We start from the raw sequence: 18,803 nt of genomic DNA, 5'->3' as shown, positions 1-18,803 counted from the left end.
GTGTATACATATATATGAAATACACACACACACACACACACACACACACACACACACACACACATATATATATATATAATGAAGTGGCCTAGTGCTTGATAACATGAATTTTTTTTCTTTTGAATTTTCACTTTAATTAAAAAAGAAAATGCAGCATTAGTTATTAAATAGTTTTCCAGAAAGGATTCACTTTTCCTGGATGAAAATTCTTAAACTTTCTTTACTTTACATTTCAAAATCATATTTTCTATTTGAATGGTGTGAAGAAGCAAGTCTGTAAATATTCAAGAAAATGACTTAGGAGAATTTGGGTTCCACTTGGAGGGGAGGAAACTACATAAAGTCATTGCAGTTCTCAGGTCACGAGTTGTTTGGCATTGATCACTGTATTACTACTATGATTATAAGTTAATCTTAAAAAAATCCTCCCCATGCATTTTTAACTGATTCCCCAAACTGAAATCAGTCAAATGCAGTGACCAAACCCAAGCTATAGATAAGGTAAGGGTTGCGACTTGTAAAATATACTTAAAGTCACTGGGGGCTTATGATGATGCAAGTAACAAGTAAGGTCTACACTCATGAGCTGCATTTTTACATTCCATGACAGTACATGCTACTGAGCTTTTCCCTCCATGATCAGTTTCAGCATAAACTATTAAAATCATATATAATAAATCACAGATATAGTGATGACATCTAAATAATTTTAGCTCTCAGTAAACCAAAAGCAAGTCCCTTATTTTAATGTGGAAATTTGCTGCTACTCTGCAGCAAGGCCAATTGAAGCTAGCAGAAATGCCATTCTCCTATGATATGAATGCCACTTTTATATTGATGCAAAAAAAAAAAACCCTTTCCCTAATCTGTGTCTTACCAAATTCATTCTTCTTTTCCCTATGAGTTAATTTAGAAATTTTGTTTTGTAGAAAAGGTTAGGCCAGGCCAACTAACAGGGTTGCTTCTGTACCTGTAGAGTCTCTCATGGTATCACAATGATACCATAGTATAGCAGGAATAAAAGAAGAGGAAAGAAGGAATATCATTAGAGCAAATAAAAAAAGAAAGCCAGCAGTATCTGCCTAATATGGTGAAAGGTTACGCATCTGGGCCACACTGTAACACTGTCCTCCTGTAAAAAGTGCTTCCTTCAATGTCCTCCAAAACAAGGTTTTCACAGTTGAAAGGGGAGTCTGTTCTCTCCTTTGGAAATCAGTTGTGCAGAAAAGTATGAATGTAAATTTGTCGATCAATCCATTCAGTAAAATGTGAAACATTACTATAAACACCTGGCCCCAACACTTTGGAAAAACAGACTGATCCCCATGAAGTCAAGCCAAACAATGTCCATTGGCCTCCAGGATGCTCACAAACAAGAGGTCCACCACTGTCACCCTGTAAGAATAAAGAATAATAAAATAATCAGTTATTTTTAGCATTAAAAAATTTTCCCTAGTAAAGTCTGCTTTGATGAATTTGCTTGAAGATTCTACACAGCTCCAGCTGGTTTGTCTGTGATTGTATGGCTTGTAGTTGAAATCCATTGTTTACTTGAAATTTTCAAATAAATTATGTTTTTACCAGAACTTTTTGTTTTGTTTTTGCAAGGCAAATGGGGTTAAGTAGCTTGCCCAAGGCCACACAGCTAGGTAATTATTAAGTGTCTGAGAACGGATTTGAACCCAGGTACTCCTGACTCCAAGGCTGGTGCTTTATCCACTATGCCACCCAGCCGCCCCTTTACCAGAACTTTTAAGGTAAGAAGAGGAGGAAGAACAATATGCCTCCTGTGGAGGGAATTTTCTTGGATTCTTTTCCATATATTCAGCAAATAACATGGTAGGTGGTAAACAAAAAAAGTGAACAATTATAAGATCCTATGAACACATATACATTCATCATTGATTTAGAGCTAGAAGATTCCTAAAAGGCCACCAACTTTACCCTCTCATTTTATAGATGAAATGACCAAGTCTAGGGAAGTGATTTGTTCAAGGTTATCCAGGTAAGTGGGGGGGGGGAAGCTAATGTAATCTTGGGATATAGTAAGAAGAATATGTCTAGAATGCAGGAAATGATAGCCACATTTTATTATACCCAATAAGACTACATCTGGAATCCTAAGCTTTATATTTTAGGAATGACAGTGACCAGACAGATAACTTGTAAAGAGAGATAACCAGGATATTTAAGAGTTCCCAATCACACAATATGAAAAAGGAATTGTACTTGTCCTTGAGGGCAGGACTAGAAATGATGGGAAATAATTGCAGAAATGCATATTTAGAATTGATATAGGGAAACATTTTCTAATGAGAGGAGTTGTTCAAAGTGAAATGGGTTAGTTCATGAGAAAATGGGTTTTCTTCTTATTTTATGTATTTTAGCATAAGCTGGATGAAATTTGTTAGGGATATTATAAAATGTATTGTCTCATTAGGACAAAATGATATGTGTACTATAGACCCAAAGAGAAGAAATGACTTAACAATGATATTCCAAGTAGAATTCTTCCAGATTCAAATCAGCATCCTGTAATTCTAAATCTAATGTTCTTTTGGCTAACTTCAGTCTGTCCCCTTCATATTCAGCTTGGAAAAATAGAAAATGAAAAATAGCTATACTGTATTTGTCACTAACTTTTCTTGCAAATGACCTGCCTCTACTAAGCAAAAATACTTGCCAAAATTTTTTGAGAGTATCTTCAATAATTGTTTGTGTTTTGTGAGTACTTAACTGCAGGTTTATAAAAATGTAGGAAATGTGTCTGTGAAACCAGAGGGTTAATATTTTAGGAGAAATCTTGGGGAGTCCTCAGCCTGTGTTTTTCTCCATCATGATAGAGTCACTGTGTGTCACTCTGAAAATGTTTCCTTTCCCAAAATGTTTACTAGAAACATCAATTCTGTTTCATGTACCAATTGAAAGGATATACAAAAATGATCACTGTACTAATACATTTCTTCTTCAGCTAGGTGATATGGCAGCTGCCATTCCTATTTAAGAAATGTGTTTCTACCACTGAAAATTCAAATGGGAAGGCAGGGGGCTCTACATTAATCAATAATCATTTATTAAACACCTCTTATAGTCATGCACAGGGTAGGGATAGGAAATAGATTCTAGGTCTGTGATTTTATTGAAATAGGGAACTCCAAGGAACAAACCCTATCGAGGCTAATTGGCATTTCCTCTGCAATTTCATAGTCTTAGAGTTGCCAGGAACAATAGGTTAGTTGACTGGTACACCATTTTCTAGCCAGAATGTGCCAAAGGGTTCAAGGTTAACTGTCTTTTCAGAACTCCATATTGCCTTTCATCCTTAAGTGCTAGAGATGAAAAGACAAAATTGAAAGAGTGACCCATGATTCATGAAACAATGTGTCCTGCATTTCATACTAAATGCATGAATGTATATTGAGGGTATATAGGGTCCATACAATTTAGAGTTGGAAGGGAACCAGATATCTACTCAAAGGGTGTAGAGGTAGAAGAGACTTTTGTGATCATATAGTCCAAGTCCAACACTTAACAGATGAGGAATCTGAGACTCAGAAAGAATAAGTGATTTTCCGAACACGACATGGGTAATAAAGTAGCAGATCAACACCCTCATTTAAAAGGTAATGAAACTGCAGCCAAGACAGTTTAATGATTTACCCCCCAAATCACATGACAAGTACAGTATTAGCTTGGGTGGAAGGAAAGATAAAATTATAAACTTAAATTCTGCATCCAAGTAGATTAAAAATATAAATCTTAAGTAATATTAATGAATATAAGGGTATAAGGACTATCACAATTTTTTCCTAATCAATATGGTTGACAAAGAAACTACTCACCATACAAGAGTCCACAGTGCCAGATTCATAACCTGCACATATCATTCTGGTAGTAATAGTTTTCATATCAAAGTAGGATTGGCACTGTTCCAGAGAAATAATACGGACTTCTCCTTCTTGAAGTTTAAAAGGCACTAAAATTTTTTAAGAAATGGAAAAATGACATATAAAATGAAGACCTGTGGAATTTTAATTTAAAGAGGTTTTTTTTTTAATAGAAAAATGTTATTAACCCTTACTAAACTATGTCAATTATTTTACATTTGTTTCTAGAGTCAAAGGAATTTTGGAGCTCTTAGAAATCATTTGTCGATACTTTTCGTTATGCAGATGAAGAGAGAAACTTTTGTTTAAGGTAGCAAGAATCAGTACTTTTGCTTCCTGTTCTAGGGTTCTTCCCACTATACCATGGTACTTAACTTCCTTTATGGTAGAAGCAAGACCCAGGCTGTCGAAGTAGCCATGAGATCATGGATTTTGGAACTGGAAGACACCTTTTTAAAAATCATCTAATCTAATCCTGCCATCACACAAATTAGAAAAGCAAAACCCAAAGATAGCTAACTTATTCAACCAAATATTCACTTAATTGGTCTTGCTTTACAAGAGTATTGGTATCTATGATTAGAATAATGGAGTCAGGCAAGATACATGCAGGTTGGAAATTGTGTCTCTGAAAGACACATGAAGAATGCATCCTAATTTTTGTTCTGGGAAAGAAGATAGTGAAGACTCCAGTGTCAAATCATGAGAATAGTGAGTAACACTACTGAGTTGAGTATATGTGAAAGTTTTACATTGCATGCAAAAATTTTCTTGAAATAATCATGGATTAGGCAACTAGGTGGTGCAGTGGATAGAGCACCAGCCCTGGAGTCAGGAGGACCTGAGTTCAAATTTGACCTCAGATATCTAATAATTATCTAGCTGGGTGATCTTGGGCAAGTCACTTAACTCCATTGCCTTGCCAAAAAAAAAAACACAAAACACAAAATAATCATGGATTACGTGAAGGCAGAAGGTATTGACTTTAGAAATCATTTATCCATCCTTTTCATTATGCAAATGAGACTCAAAGAGGGGAAGACATTTGCACAGTTTCTTTTTTTCTTTTTCAAATACAGATATTACATAAGAGGGTTACCAAGTGTCCTTATTAGGCTTAGTTAGGGGCAGAAAAATGATTGTAAAATGCTTTAAGGGTTATAAAAGAAATGTATGTTCAATATTGTATCATATTTGATATGGATATTTTACATGAAATACCTTCCAAGGCAATGGGGAGAGTGCTCTGATCTCATATTAATGGAGTAAATTTTTGTTGATTGAAGTTATTAGGCTATTTTAATCTTTCAGGTAGACCAAACAGAATAATAATAAACACCACTTAAAATGGAGAATTGGAGCTAACTCATTATTATTGAAATATTTTTACTATCTTGGAGATCAAACCCTTCTAATTAAATAAGATAGCCACTTTACCTTTTTTGTTAGTTTGTTCCCAGTAGAACTGTGATTGTTTTAGAGGCTGCAAGTACTATTATATTTTATTATAATTTAAACACACTAGTCTATGAAACACTAATAGATCATAATTGATATTAGGCCAGAATTCTGGTTGTTCCAAGATTCCCCTGGGTTGCCTCATTCTGCATTTCCTGGACATTTTTAACCATCCCAATCATGACCATTGACTGTCTTCATCTCAGAAAGATTCAATATATATAAATGCATTCCTTGATGAGACTCTACTAGCCACATATGTAGTAAGCGTCTAAAAGTGTTTACAAGTCAACTACAATTAAAACTGACTTGATACAGAAAATATAGTTAATTACACAGTGAGCACAGACACATAAACTTGAATAATGGGGAAACTTCATAGTCTCACCAACTTTTTACATTGGAATGTATTCTTTCCTTTAAAAAAATCAAGCAAGTAGATAAACCACAGTGATGTGACACACACAGCCAACTAGCACTTATCAATGGAGTCCTCCAAGATTCGGACTTACTTTTGTTGCCCATGTGTCCCCAGCCTGTGATGTAACAATAAGTATCGGGCTCTACCACCTGTCCAGATCTGGGCAAGCAGACTGGACGTACATAACTGGTCTCTCTGATATCTTCATTTAGCTCCACAATGCTGATGTCATAGTCAACCACTGCTCTGTTGTAACGAGGATGTAAGATAATAGTCTTCACTAGACGTGTCTGCATAAAGATCGATGGGTGATCCAGATTGTTGATACCAAGTACCACCTTCCATACAGCAGCATTTTCTCTCCTTAAACAGCATAATAAGAGGTATTAACATTTGTATTTAAGATTATCTTTTTAAATACAGATGAAAATTTTCAAACTGTAATTTAGGCTGAGTTTGTTGACTTCACAGTACAAAATTCTATTTAAGTATTTTTAGGTTTATAATAACATTTGTCCTTCATTTTTGAAGAAGTCCACATCAGGGATGTGATGCCGTGGCAAGTATGTGAATTGGATTTCAGTGAGAGGGTACTGTGCTAAGTCACCAGCCTAACTTTCTCCTCCAGAGTCATCCAGATGTGATTCAGTATGACTGTGACCCTGGATGCTGGACAATCAGGGTTAAGTGACTTGCTTAGGGTCATGCAACTAGAAAGTGTCAGTGGCTGGATTCAAAATCTCACCCTCCTGATTCCAAGACCAGAATTCTATCCACTGTGCCATCTAGTTACCCTATATCTTTGATGGTTACAATAAGCCTTTATGGCAAGTACTACAGGAATTTTTAGGGCTACTTTACGTATCAGGAAACTAAAATTTGGGAAAGTTAAATAGTTCATTTATAGTAACATAGCTGGTAAATATTAGAGGAAAGATTTGAATTCAAGGCATTTCTTATACCAAATTCACTTCTCCACCAATCCATTGCTCTTTACATTGTGCCATGTTGCTTTTCAATCAATAATTTATCTAGGTTTCTTAGATGGAAAGTTATAATGACCATCAGTTCAGAAATGGTTAAAAATATAGTATATGAATATAATATAATACTAGTATGCTATAATAAATGGAAAAAGGGAGAATTACAGAGAAACCTGGAAAGGCTTTATATGAACTTGTACAAAGTGAAACAAGCAGAACCAGGTAAACAATTTATATAATAACAAAATCATTGTAAAGATAAATAATTTTTAAAAACTAAGGATCAATGCAGCAAACAATCACAAATCCAAAGATCAAGGATGAAGCAAGCTGTCCAACTCCTCATAGAGAGAAAATAGACTTAAGGTGAATAAAGAGTCTATATATTTTTAGGCGTGACAAATGATGGAATCTGTTTTACTTGACTATGCACGTTTGTTACAAGAGTTTTTGTTTTCTTTTTCTTTTTTTCTTGGGTGAAAAAAGAGGAACAAAAATTATATTAAAAATAAAGTTATAATAGATCATGTTTTTATTATTTATACCAGAAAACATTTACTTAGTGGACTAAATGACTAATAGAGAAATTCCCAAAATAAATATTTAGAAAGCAAAGATCATACTTCCAGAAGGTAACATTCTGAATAATAGAGCATGTGACAGATTAAGCTCTCAAAGTGGGAAGAATGACAAGTGATGTTCAAAGGAGAATGATGAAAATTAAATAAAAGAAAAAAGAAGCCTAAAAGACTTTTCCTAGGATAGTGAGCACCTTGAGAAAAAGGTGAAATGCTTAGAGAGAATCCTAATGGAAATATGTCAAAAGCCGAAATTATATCCTACCCTGTCTTTGTTTTTTCCTATTTTAATGAAAAATAACAATGACAATGAAGGAGTTGAGTACTGGGTGATATCTAAAGAATTCTCTCTGCTCTGGAGTCAGGAGAAGGAGTTCATATCCTGCTTCAGACACTTAAATAATTACCTAGCTGTGTGACCTTGGGCAAGTCATTTAACCCCATTGCCTTGCAAAAAAATTTTAAAAAATTACTTTTCCCTTCACTTCATAGAAGGAAGCTCATGACCCCCTGGGAAATTAGTTTCATTCCCACTTCATTCAAGTTATTTATCCTTTGACTTTTATCCCCACCTATATAGTTACTTCATTGACAAACATTTCACAGCATTTAATATTATGAAAAGAAAGAAAAGAAATGAGAGGAAGTAAGGAAAGAAACATATCAATTACAACTTTAATGACTAAAAATCAATTTGTATCAGACAAGATGTTTATTTTAAGGTAATAAATCACATACCAACAAAATTACTTGATATAATTGAGCTGTGCCTCATAACATCTTACTAGGTACAACTAATGGAGAAATGCTCTTCTTCATTAAGAACCAGCAAACGTAAGTAGTGATATTTCACTTGTGGATACTCAGAATCATTAAAATATTCTTTCTAATGAAAAGATGAAATCTGGACCCATTTCTTGTTCCTAGTTCTCAACACAAAACAAGTCTAAATCCTGTTTCTATATAACTTATTTTCATGTATGTCAAATAAATATAATACCCCAATAAGCTTTTCCACTTAAAATCAAACATCTCAAGGTCTTTTAACCATTCATTCCTCATATGACATGATAGAATAGTTTACCCCCATACAACCATTTTCAGTTTTTATCTTTTACAATTTTTTAGGCCTTTAGTTTTATTTTTCATTTCTAAATTCTCTTCCTCCTTCTACTCCCTCCCCCATCTATTGAGAAGGTAGAACAAGAAAGCCTAGACATAACAATCCCAATGCAGTCTAAACAGAGCAGAGGCCAAGATAATAACCTGCCTCAACCTGGATACTAGACGTCTAGTAATGTAGACTGCATTAGCTTCTTTTGGAAGTTACATCATACTTTGGGCTCATATAGAGTAGTCTGTAGTCAATTGAAAAACTCCTAGGCCATTTCCACATGATCTGCTAAGCCTGAACTTATCCATTTTGTATTATGCAGGGGATTTTTATTTCAAGCTAAATTCAGAACTTTATGTTTATAGTTGTTGAATTTTGACTCCTCAGTGTCATTTCACTGTTGAGACCTTTTGAATTTTGGTCATATGTACAAAAAAGTTTTCTGCTATCTGGAAATTTGATAAGTATCTATACTATGTATCCATTCAAATCATGAATATAAATTACCTATTAGATTTGATTAAGTAAGACCATCATATGCCTTTTCGTTTATTTTTTTTAGGTTTTTTGTCAAGGCAATGAGGATAAGTGGCTTGCCCAAGACCACACAGCCAAGTAATTATTAAGTGTTGGAGAACAGATTTGAACTCAGGTACTCCTGACTCCAGGGCCAGTGCTCTATCCACTGAACCACCTAGCCACCCCCTTTTTATTCTGTTTGAGGGTCGATTTGGATTTTTAAAAGTCAGAAAAGAAAAATCAAAATTATATCTTTACCTAAACATAATTAGAGGAGACAGGTCTAAAGGACCCTTCTTTCATCTCAATTCCCATCTCACTAGAAACTACCTAACAAGCATTGGGCCTTTCCAATGTACAAAGATGAGACTGAGTAATAAAGACAACAGAAATCTCTGTAGCATTACTGTAATATTCAGGATATCTGAGTAACTATAAAGAATGAGTATATAAAATCCCTATTTCACAGTTCTCAATCATATTAGGCAATTTCTAAGAAATTTATTAATGCTTTCTTAAACTCTGTTCCTAGTACCTTACAGTCAGAAACTCTTCTTGATAAATTCCTATACAACATCTATCTTTTGATACTATGTCTTTCTTTAAGTATAAATACATTCTACTCCTCAGCTGTCATACTTTGTTTATATTTCACCAGATCCTTCAACAAAATGTATTTTTGATATCAAATGTAAACATGAAAAGGTGACCATGAATGAAAATTTGATGAATTTTTAAATTTTTTTTCATCTTTCCAGAAATTTCTGACTACAGTCTAGTGGATTTTATCTTTTGAGGGGTTTTACATCAAAAATGGGAAATATTTCTAAGTAAATCTGGTTCATTGTTAATCTTGAGCATATCATGTGCTTTCTAAGCATTTGATCCAAAATAATATTAAACATCCCTATCAGTTAGTGATGTTTCTCCCATTATATCATGAATATAGCAGGCACTCAATACTTAAATATTTCATGGACCTATGATTTTGTCAATAAAAGCAATCTCTCATTAATAAGAATTAAAAATTCCCCTACAACTTGATTGTTCCAGCAAAAAATTCATTGATTCATTTTGTTCTTCCAATTCTGTTACCCAGACTAAAAAATATATAAATGATAAAGCTTGGAATGCTATTTTACTATGCTGTTTTCTTAGTTCCAAGAACTAATCCACTAAATATCATACTCTTTCATTCTTAAGACATTAATTGTAATGCTAATATACCATAATTATGAATAATCTGTGGGATTTTATGAGTTACAGCATAAGAATCTCTCTACCAAAGTGTATTGACTACAAGGAAGAAGGACATCCATCCCTTTTCTATTTCCACAAATTGATAACATGTATCATACAAAAAAAAACCAGACTTGGTTTCCATGGTATGTAGGACAAAACAGGCTCCTATGTAACCAAATAAAACATATACAACTCACCCCTCAAAGCAGTGAGCAACAGTCAGGACCCATTTTTTGGCAATCAGAACACACCCACAAATATGTCCACTTGGTTCACTCTGCAAGGAGCACTGCCATGGCCACCTTCCAGGTCGACTTGTTCTGCCACCAAGAATCCTCTTGTACATACGAGCCGCAGGGCGACGGCCACAGTCTGTCAAAGAACATAGATCACAGATGTTATCCATTCATTGAAAGATATCCAGATATTGGGTTGTCAAGTAGATGCATCCTCAAATAAGATTTTTTTCATTTTCCTCCTGAGCAAATCAATGAAATTAAATTCATGCCACGTGACCATTGCTACTTCTCTCACCTTGTTCCGAGCACAAGAGAGAAATCCGACTTCTGCTTTGACAAGGATGCCTATATTTAGAGAAATAAAACAGTAAACATATTAACTTATAACTTTACTAATCATCACAAATACAGCATCCATGATCTGATCAATCTCAATGAATTTGGGATGGATCATGAATAGTGAAAATTAGAAGGGACCTCAGTGGTCACAGAATCCAACTCATACACAAAAGACATTCTCACAATAGCACACCTAATAAGTAAACCTGACCTGCATGAAACATTCCAAGGAAGAGGAAGATGTCACTTCTTGAAGGTTCAGAAACCCATTCTACTTCTTAATAACTCTAAATTATTAGAATTTTTTTTCTAAATCAAATTAAAATTTGCATCTTTGCATTGCTGGTTCTGTCAATGATGGTTTTTCTATTGGCTGGTTCTAAAGCCAAACTGAAACCTAATCCTTCCTGCCCTTAAGAGCATATCAGATACTTGAAAACAATTATGTTCCTTCCGAGTCTGTTTTAGTCTAAAAATGCCCAGTTTCTTCAACTAATCTTTAAATATCATGTATTCAAGGCCTCTCATATCCTAATGGCACTTCATTGGACATTCTCTGGATTATTCATAACCTTGTTAAACTGTAGCATCCAGTCCTGAAGGCAGCATCTACAAGAGGTTGCTTTGTTCTCTAGAGCAAACCTAACATTGCCCCCACCACCACAATGTAACAGCCTATTAATGGCTTAAAGATAGTTTTCAGTTTCTTTCTCACATCAAGGACTTATATTTCAGAGTGGAGAGTTCCCAAACCATGCATATACTGCAACCCATCTATAAACCCAGCAGACACATCTTAGCTGCCTGAGCTTTAAAGAGTTAATTGACTTGTCCATTAAATTACACTTAACTTTAATTGCCTCAAGTAGGAAAGAGAAGGAAGGAAGGAAGGAAGGAAGGAAGGAAGGAAGGAAGGAAGGAAGGAAGGAAGGAAGGAAGGAAGGGAGGAGGGAGGGAGGGAGGGAAGGAGGAAGGAAGGATGGAAGGAAGGAAGGAAGGAAGGAAGGAAGGAAGGAAGGAAGGAAGGAAGGAAGGAAGGGAGGGAGGGAGGGAGGGAGGGAGGGAGGGAGGGAAGGAGGAAGGAAGGAAGGAAGGAAGGAAGGAAGGAAGGAAGGAAGGGAGGGAGGGAGGGAGGAAGGAAGGAAGGAAGGAAGGAAGGAAGGAAGGAAGGAAGGAAGGAGGAAGGAGGGAAGGAGGGAGGGAGGGAAGGAGGGAGGGAGGGAAGGAGGGAGGGAGGGAGGGAGGGAGGGAGGAAGAGGAAAGGAAGGAGGGAAGGAGGGAGGAAGGAAAGGAAGGAGGGACAGAGTGAGAAAAGGAGGGGAGGAAGGAAGGAGTGAAGGGGAGGAAGGGAGAAGGGAAGGGGAAAAAGGGAGGAGAAAAGGGGGGTGAAGGGAGGAGGAAAGGGGGAAGGAAGGAGGAGGGAAGGGGAGGGGAGGAAAGGAAGGGAAGAAGGAGGGAGGGAGGGAAGGAGGAAAGGAGGGGAGGAAGAAAGGAGTGAAGGGAGAGGAAGGAAGGAGGGAAGTGGGAAGGAAGAGAGGGGGAAGGCGAGGAAGGAAGGGAAGAGAAAGGAAAGGAGGGAGGAGGGAGGACGGAGGAATGGAGTCGGGAAGGGGGAGGTAGGAAGGAAGGAGGGGAAGAAGGAGGAGGAGGGAGGAAGGAGGAGAGAAGGAGGGATGGGAGAAGGGGAGGGAAGGAGGGAGGGAAGAGGGAAGGAGCAGTGGAGGGAGGGAAGGAAGGAGGGAAGGAGGAGTGGAGGGAAGGAAAGAGGTGAAAAGAGGAAAGGAGGAAAGAAGGGAAGAAGGGAAGGAAGAAGGAAAGGCAGAAATTTACTCTGACTCAAAAGTTCATTCACAAACTTTTTTCACTTAATAAGTTACAAAATTTAGATATATCACATCATCTTGCAAGATCACATCAAGCCCGAGCCTCAAACCTCCCTAATATTCTTTGCCCGTGGAGTTCTTCCCACTCTCACATTTCTGGGAGTCCTCCAGTAGTCAGGTCACCATTTCCTATTCAACTCTGGACTTGCATCAAGCCCCAGGCCATATCCTTCCCCCACTTCTCACTTTCAGGTTCTTTCTCCCCCCCTTTCCCTTTCAGCTTCTTTTTACAAAAATGTCTTACATTTTGTGAGTCCCATGAGGATAGGGTCTGTCCTGTGCCTTATTAAATAGACACTTAATAAATGTCTAAGGACCAACTAACTTGAAGATTTATTCTGAAATCAAAAACCAAGTATCTTCCCCTTGATCACAACACTCTCCATAGGAGTCCTAAAAAGAATCATCAAAGGAAATAAAATCATTTATTCACTTTTAGAAAGTGAAAACAGTGATGCTGAAATTTAAGAGTATGCTAGGAAAGTTCCTGATTCAGAGGCCACTTTGAGATCATTGAAGTCAAGTGAGACCTGGTTTTAAATCCTATTTCTGACAAATATTAGCTTAGTGATAATGGGGAAGAGCTGTGTGTGTGTGTGTGTGTGTGTGTGAAATAGACTATAAGAAATGATTAGATAATAATGACAATAATCATAATGCCTAATATTTATTTAGCAACTATTATGTGAGAGGTACTGTGTTGTTTTGCAAGCATGATCTCATTTGATTCTTACAACAGCTCTGGAAAATAGGAGCTATAGTGAAAATTAGAAGAAAAAACCCCAATTATCATATGACCTCAAGTAGTCATAGACTCCAATTCATACACAAAAGAAATTCTGATGTGCATAAATACTCTGCCTCCCTAACTTAGGTGAGCCCCTTACTCATGGCTTACCCTTTCACCAGCAGTTCATGGAGAGTGCTCATGTTTTCATGCTGCCAGTCCGAGCGCAGAGTTAGCCACTTCCAAGGATGTCTCTGTTCTTGTTTGATTTCTGTCACTGAGAGCTCTCTAAGGAAGCAAAAATACTACATAGTCAAAGTACAATTTGTTTTTCACAATTATAAATTAATATTCATGGACAGTTCATTTTGGGCATCATCTCAAGATTGTTAGCATTTTATCATTCTTACCAGGAAAAACTTGGAACTTTGGGAGAACAGTGAGGAGGGAAATTTCAGAAGTATTCTGGAGGCTCAAAAGATTAAGATTTTCACAGCCTTTTTTATACATTCCCAATATGACAGGAGTTTATCCTCTTTTAGGTTTTTTTTTGGGGGGGGGAGTTTTTTAGTCAACAGTTTCAGCATCTGAGAAATTGGTCAATTTAGCATAGGGAAGAAATACCAAATTTCATGTGGTTGCTTTTTTTTACAAATCTTGGGATTTTATACATGTATGGGTTCTTACTTATGGTAATGACATCTTAATATAAATAATAAGCAGTAGCTAACAAGAGTGGCCTTTATTTCAAATTGTTTCAGGGGAAAAACTTATTTGAAAGTTTTTTTTTCCCAAGGCATCAATACATCTTAATTTCTTAAAGTTATAAAATATTATTTGTAAATACAGTCAAATTTCAGTTATAGTTAAAATTAAGGATTTTTTTTTATTCTGACTGATATTCTTGATTGTTTTCTGGGTGAACAGAGTTCTGGGTCTGGAATGAAGAAGACCTGACCTTAGACATTTATTAGCTGTTTGGCCCTGGCCAGTGGGTTGGCTTCCATTTGCCTCAGCTCTGTCTACTGTAAAATGGGGTTAATAATAGCTCCTACTTTCCAGAATTGTTCTAAGAATAAAATGAGATCATGCTTGCAAAACTGCAGAGTGCATCTCACATAATAGTAGCTATATAAATGTTAGGTATTATGATTATTGTCATTATTATCTATACATTTCTTATATTCTCTCTTTTTCTCACAAGCACACATACCCCTTCCCTATTATCACAAAGCTAATATTTATCAGAAATAGGATTTAAACCCAGGTCTCACTTGACTTCAAGTTCAGTGCTCTTTCCACTGAACTATGCTGTCTCCAAAGAGAATAATAAAAGAATCTGTCTGAAGAGAAAACTGAGATAAAAAATCAAAAGGAGTTGGAGGAAAGAAATCTCAAAACACCTTTACAGAAGCATTTTGCCATATGCTTTTGTATGACAATTGAGCAATAAATCACAGAATCAAGCCTTTTGAGTGGGACTTTAGATGTCATTGAAAATAACCCATATAAGAAAGGAATCACAGAGATAATATACCCAGCAAGTGGTTGCTGATCATCTCCTTGGAGTTCTCTGTTGAGTGGACACCCACTACTTCTAGAGAGGCCAGGGCACTTTGGGAAATCATTAGAAAGCTTTTTTGTGACATCAAATCTAAATCAGCCTCTCCAAAACTTCACCCCTTTGCTCCTGGTTCTGCCCTCTGGGACCAGAGTAAATGCGATCTCTCTTTTAGGCAGCAGTCCTTAAACTATTTGAAGACAATTATCATGTCATGCCTATCATGCCAAGGATCTATATCTTCTCAGGGTAGGATGCCCATGCCACACACCTTAGACAATTGTTTGAGGTTAAGATTATTTGACTTGCCTATAATCCTATTACTACTAATTATCATAAACAGTATTTTAACACTAGGTCTTCCTGATCCCTAAATTTTAACCACTCTGTTTGCTTTCACACACTACCTGAAGAGCTGTGAAAGGGAGCTGACATGTCATCCCACTGATTACCAGGCCTGATTCACCTGATCTGCCTATTGAGAAGAGTTTCTCACTCCCTAGCATGGCTCTCCCAAAGCAGCAGGTTCAATGATGACTTCAGCCTTCCCTTTCCTCTACCCAACTTAACGTGATTTCTACTTTCAAGTTTTTTTTCTGATGCATTGCCTGCATCTCTCCTTTGCCTCATCCTTGTATTCATTTTTTAAGTGTGCCCCATCTGCTCAGTTGACTAAGTTAACTTCCTACAAAAACTGGGTATTTGTTTTCATCTTTAAAATCCCCCAATGCCCAGTATACTGCCTTGCATGTGGAAGGAGTTTAATTAATATTGTTTGGATTGAACTAAACTGAAACCCATTTATAAACATAAAATACAATTTTTAGAAACCCAGTGACCAAAGAGTTATGATTAATGGATTCATGTCAAACTAGAGGAGTAGCAACAGGGGGTGCCAGAGTGCTTTGTCCTTGGCCTGTTTAATGTATTTATTAATAGCATGTGTATGAGCACCAAAGGCATGCTTACCAAATCTGCAGATGATACAAAGCTGGAAGATATCTTTATTATACCGGGCCCCAAAAATCTTAGAGCAACTTTAATATATTAAAATTTTAAAGTGTCCTAAGTCTTTGGGGATACTTTGTATATTAGCTGATAGCTGCATGGTGTGATGGATACGGTGCTCTTTTTGGAGGAATTGATGTTAAATCTCCACTACCTCCCTCACAACCAGCTGATTGATCTTGGGCAAATCACAAAGCATTTCACAAATCTAAAAGGGTTATCAAAATTGTAGTGCGTATTGGCAGAATTTGCGAGCAAATAGATCTCAATAGGCTGGAACAGAGAGGTGAATATGAGATGAAATTTAATCGAAAGTTCTAAGACTAGGATAAAAAATGTAAGGTTTTTTTGATGAAACCCCTTTTTTATTTTATTTTTTATAATTTGCAACTTTTACCCTACGAGTGGAGGGGGGAAGTAAGGTAAATTAGGTTAAATGAAATTCCCAGTAACTTGAAGTTCAATTATTCAATGTTTGACTTAACAGCAGAACTCTGGAACTGGAAGAGCCCTAAAAGGTCATTTAATGTAACAGCCCTCATTTCACAAATGAGAAAAAAATGGGGCCTGGGAAAGTTAAGTGGCTTAGATAGTAAGCATTAGAGATCAGCAGTCTTGATTCTTCCAAATCCCTTACCCTTAAATCAAATTAGTTGCCAAATCTTGTCAGTTCTGTCTCCACAATTCTTCATGTGCTTCAATCTATTCTATGGTCATCACCCAAGCTCTGGCCTTCTTTACCACTGACCCCACCTATTTTTAAGTCCCCTATTTGGACTCCAGCTTATCTTCCTTCTCCATGCCATACTTCACACAGATGCCAAAATATTCTTCTTAAAGCAAAACTAAACCAAAATATTTCTCAAGAAGCCCCAGTAGGTGGTGGCTAGGTGGCAAAGTGGATAGAGCATTGGCCCTGGAGTCAGGAGTACCTGGGTTCAAATCCAACCTCAGACATTTAATAATGACCTAGCCGTGTAGCCTTGGGCAAGCCACTTAACTCCATTTGCCTTGCAAAAACCTAAAAAAAAGCCCCAGTAGGGGTAGCTAGGTGGTACAGTGGATAGAGCACAGATGCTGAAGTCAGGAGGACCTGAATTCAAATCCAGACTCAGACACTTAATAATTACCTAAGCTGTGAGACCATGGGCAAATGACATAAACCCATTGTTTTGCCAAAAAAAAGGAAGCAGTTGCCTATTACCTCTAAAATAAAATGCAAATTTCTCAGATAATCATTTAAAACCCTTCACAAATGCCTGCAGCCTACATTTCTAGATTTATTTCCTATCCCTCCCCTTCACGTACGCTATATTTCAGTCAAGCTGACCTGTTGGCTATTCCTAAAACTAGGCTTTCCATTGCCTAAATCTACTCCCTTGGACAGGCTTTCCTGCATGCTTGGGATATGTCTACTCTATCTTCCCTTTTTTTGGCACCCTTAATTTCTTACAAAGATGGACTCCACTGTTCTCTATAGGAAATCTTTCCTATGCTCCCTAATTTTTTCTCTTCTCAAATTAAATTGTATTAGATAGTTGATTATTTACTTTTCATATTCCTCAGTAGAATATAAATTCCTTAATGATTAAGACTGTTTTTGATTTGTGTTTTTCTCTCCAGCAACTGGCACATACTATCTTACTCATAAGTAATCATTTAGTAAATGCTTATTAAATTTATCTCAATGAATTTGTGATTTATCAGTCTGAATATACCCTCAGCCAGAACTTATCATAAACTAACGCATTCATGCTTTCTTTTTTTTTAACATATTCAGTTTTATTGATGTGTTTTGTTTTTACATTACATACATCTGCAAATTCCCTTTCATAAGAGGGCTCTTGTAACAAAGTAAAACAGGTAAGTAAACCTAATAATTTTTGTTGTTTGGTTGTTTCAATCATGTCTGAGTCTTCATGACCCCCATTTGGGAATTTCTTGGTAAAGATACTAGAATGGTTTGACATTTCTTTCTTCAACTTCTTTTACAAGATGAGGAAACTGAGGCAAATGGATTAAGTGACTTGCCTATGGTCACACAGCTAGGAAGTGCCTGAATACAGATTTGAACTTGGGAAGATGAGTCTTCTAACTTCAGGCTCAGTACTCTATCTATTGTGCCAACTAGATGTCTCCAAACCTATAAATATAATGACCTCATCTGAAAGTTTATGCAACATTTCCTATCTATAGTATACACTCATATTTTCTTTGAAAAAAATTAATATACAATATATTCTCTTCCTCCTATCTCTTCCCTAATTTGGGGGCTGGGCAGGGATCAGAAAAGAAAATTTCTTATAACAAGTGTGATTAGCCAAACAAAGCAAATTATTCTAATGCCAGTACACAAATTGTGTGTATGTCATTCGAAACCGAAATCCATCACCTCTTTTTGTGGTGTCTTCTATAAAGCCTCCCTTAGATATTTTTCTATTGCACTAGAAACCTCATTCTATTTCTTTTATTTAGTCAATAAATCAATAAGCATATATTGAATGCATTTTATATACAGGTACTCTGCACAGCACTGATGATATAAAATTTAAAAAACAAGCCCTGTCCTCAAAGAGCTTATATTCTAATGAGAAATAAGATATGTGCATTAGTAGGTAACTACATGCTATATACAGAGTAAGTTGGGGGGGCAGGGAGGGAGATGATAGAAAATGTCCCACAAAAGGTGGAACTTGAACTGAATCTTAAAGACAGCCAAGGATTCTAGAAAGTAAAAGCAAGGAGGATGAGCATTCCAGGCATGAAGGGGAAACCAATGCAAAGGTCCAAAATAGAAGATGGAGTGACATATGTAAGGAAGTCAGTATAGGAACACCACAGTGT

At 36.5% G+C, this 18,803-nt stretch overlaps 1 protein-coding gene across 2 annotated transcripts in view; it reads right to left on the bottom strand.

Moving 5' to 3' along the window:
- Window positions 1-89: 89 nt before the first annotated feature.
- CORIN (corin, serine peptidase) overlaps window positions 90-18,803 on the bottom strand; it is a 211,302-nt gene continuing 192,588 nt past the window's right edge. For both annotated transcript variants that reach the window (XM_074229502.1, XM_074229503.1), the window contains 6 exons: window positions 13,562-13,678; window positions 10,737-10,786; window positions 10,400-10,574; window positions 5,858-6,129; window positions 3,843-3,976; window positions 90-1,395 (listed from right to left, as the gene is read on the bottom strand). In XM_074229502.1, the coding sequence (XP_074085603.1) occupies window positions 1,213-1,395; window positions 3,843-3,976; window positions 5,858-6,129; window positions 10,400-10,574; window positions 10,737-10,786; window positions 13,562-13,678 (931 nt within the window). In that variant the 3' untranslated portion in view covers window positions 90-1,212. The remainder of the gene's footprint in view (window positions 1,396-3,842; window positions 3,977-5,857; window positions 6,130-10,399; window positions 10,575-10,736; window positions 10,787-13,561; window positions 13,679-18,803) is intronic.

This window comes from Macrotis lagotis, chromosome 3 (genome assembly GCF_037893015.1).
Source record: "Macrotis lagotis isolate mMagLag1 chromosome 3, bilby.v1.9.chrom.fasta, whole genome shotgun sequence".
NCBI lineage: Eukaryota > Metazoa > Chordata > Mammalia > Peramelemorphia > Peramelidae > Macrotis > Macrotis lagotis.
This window is presented reverse-complemented; position numbering and strand designations above follow the sequence as displayed.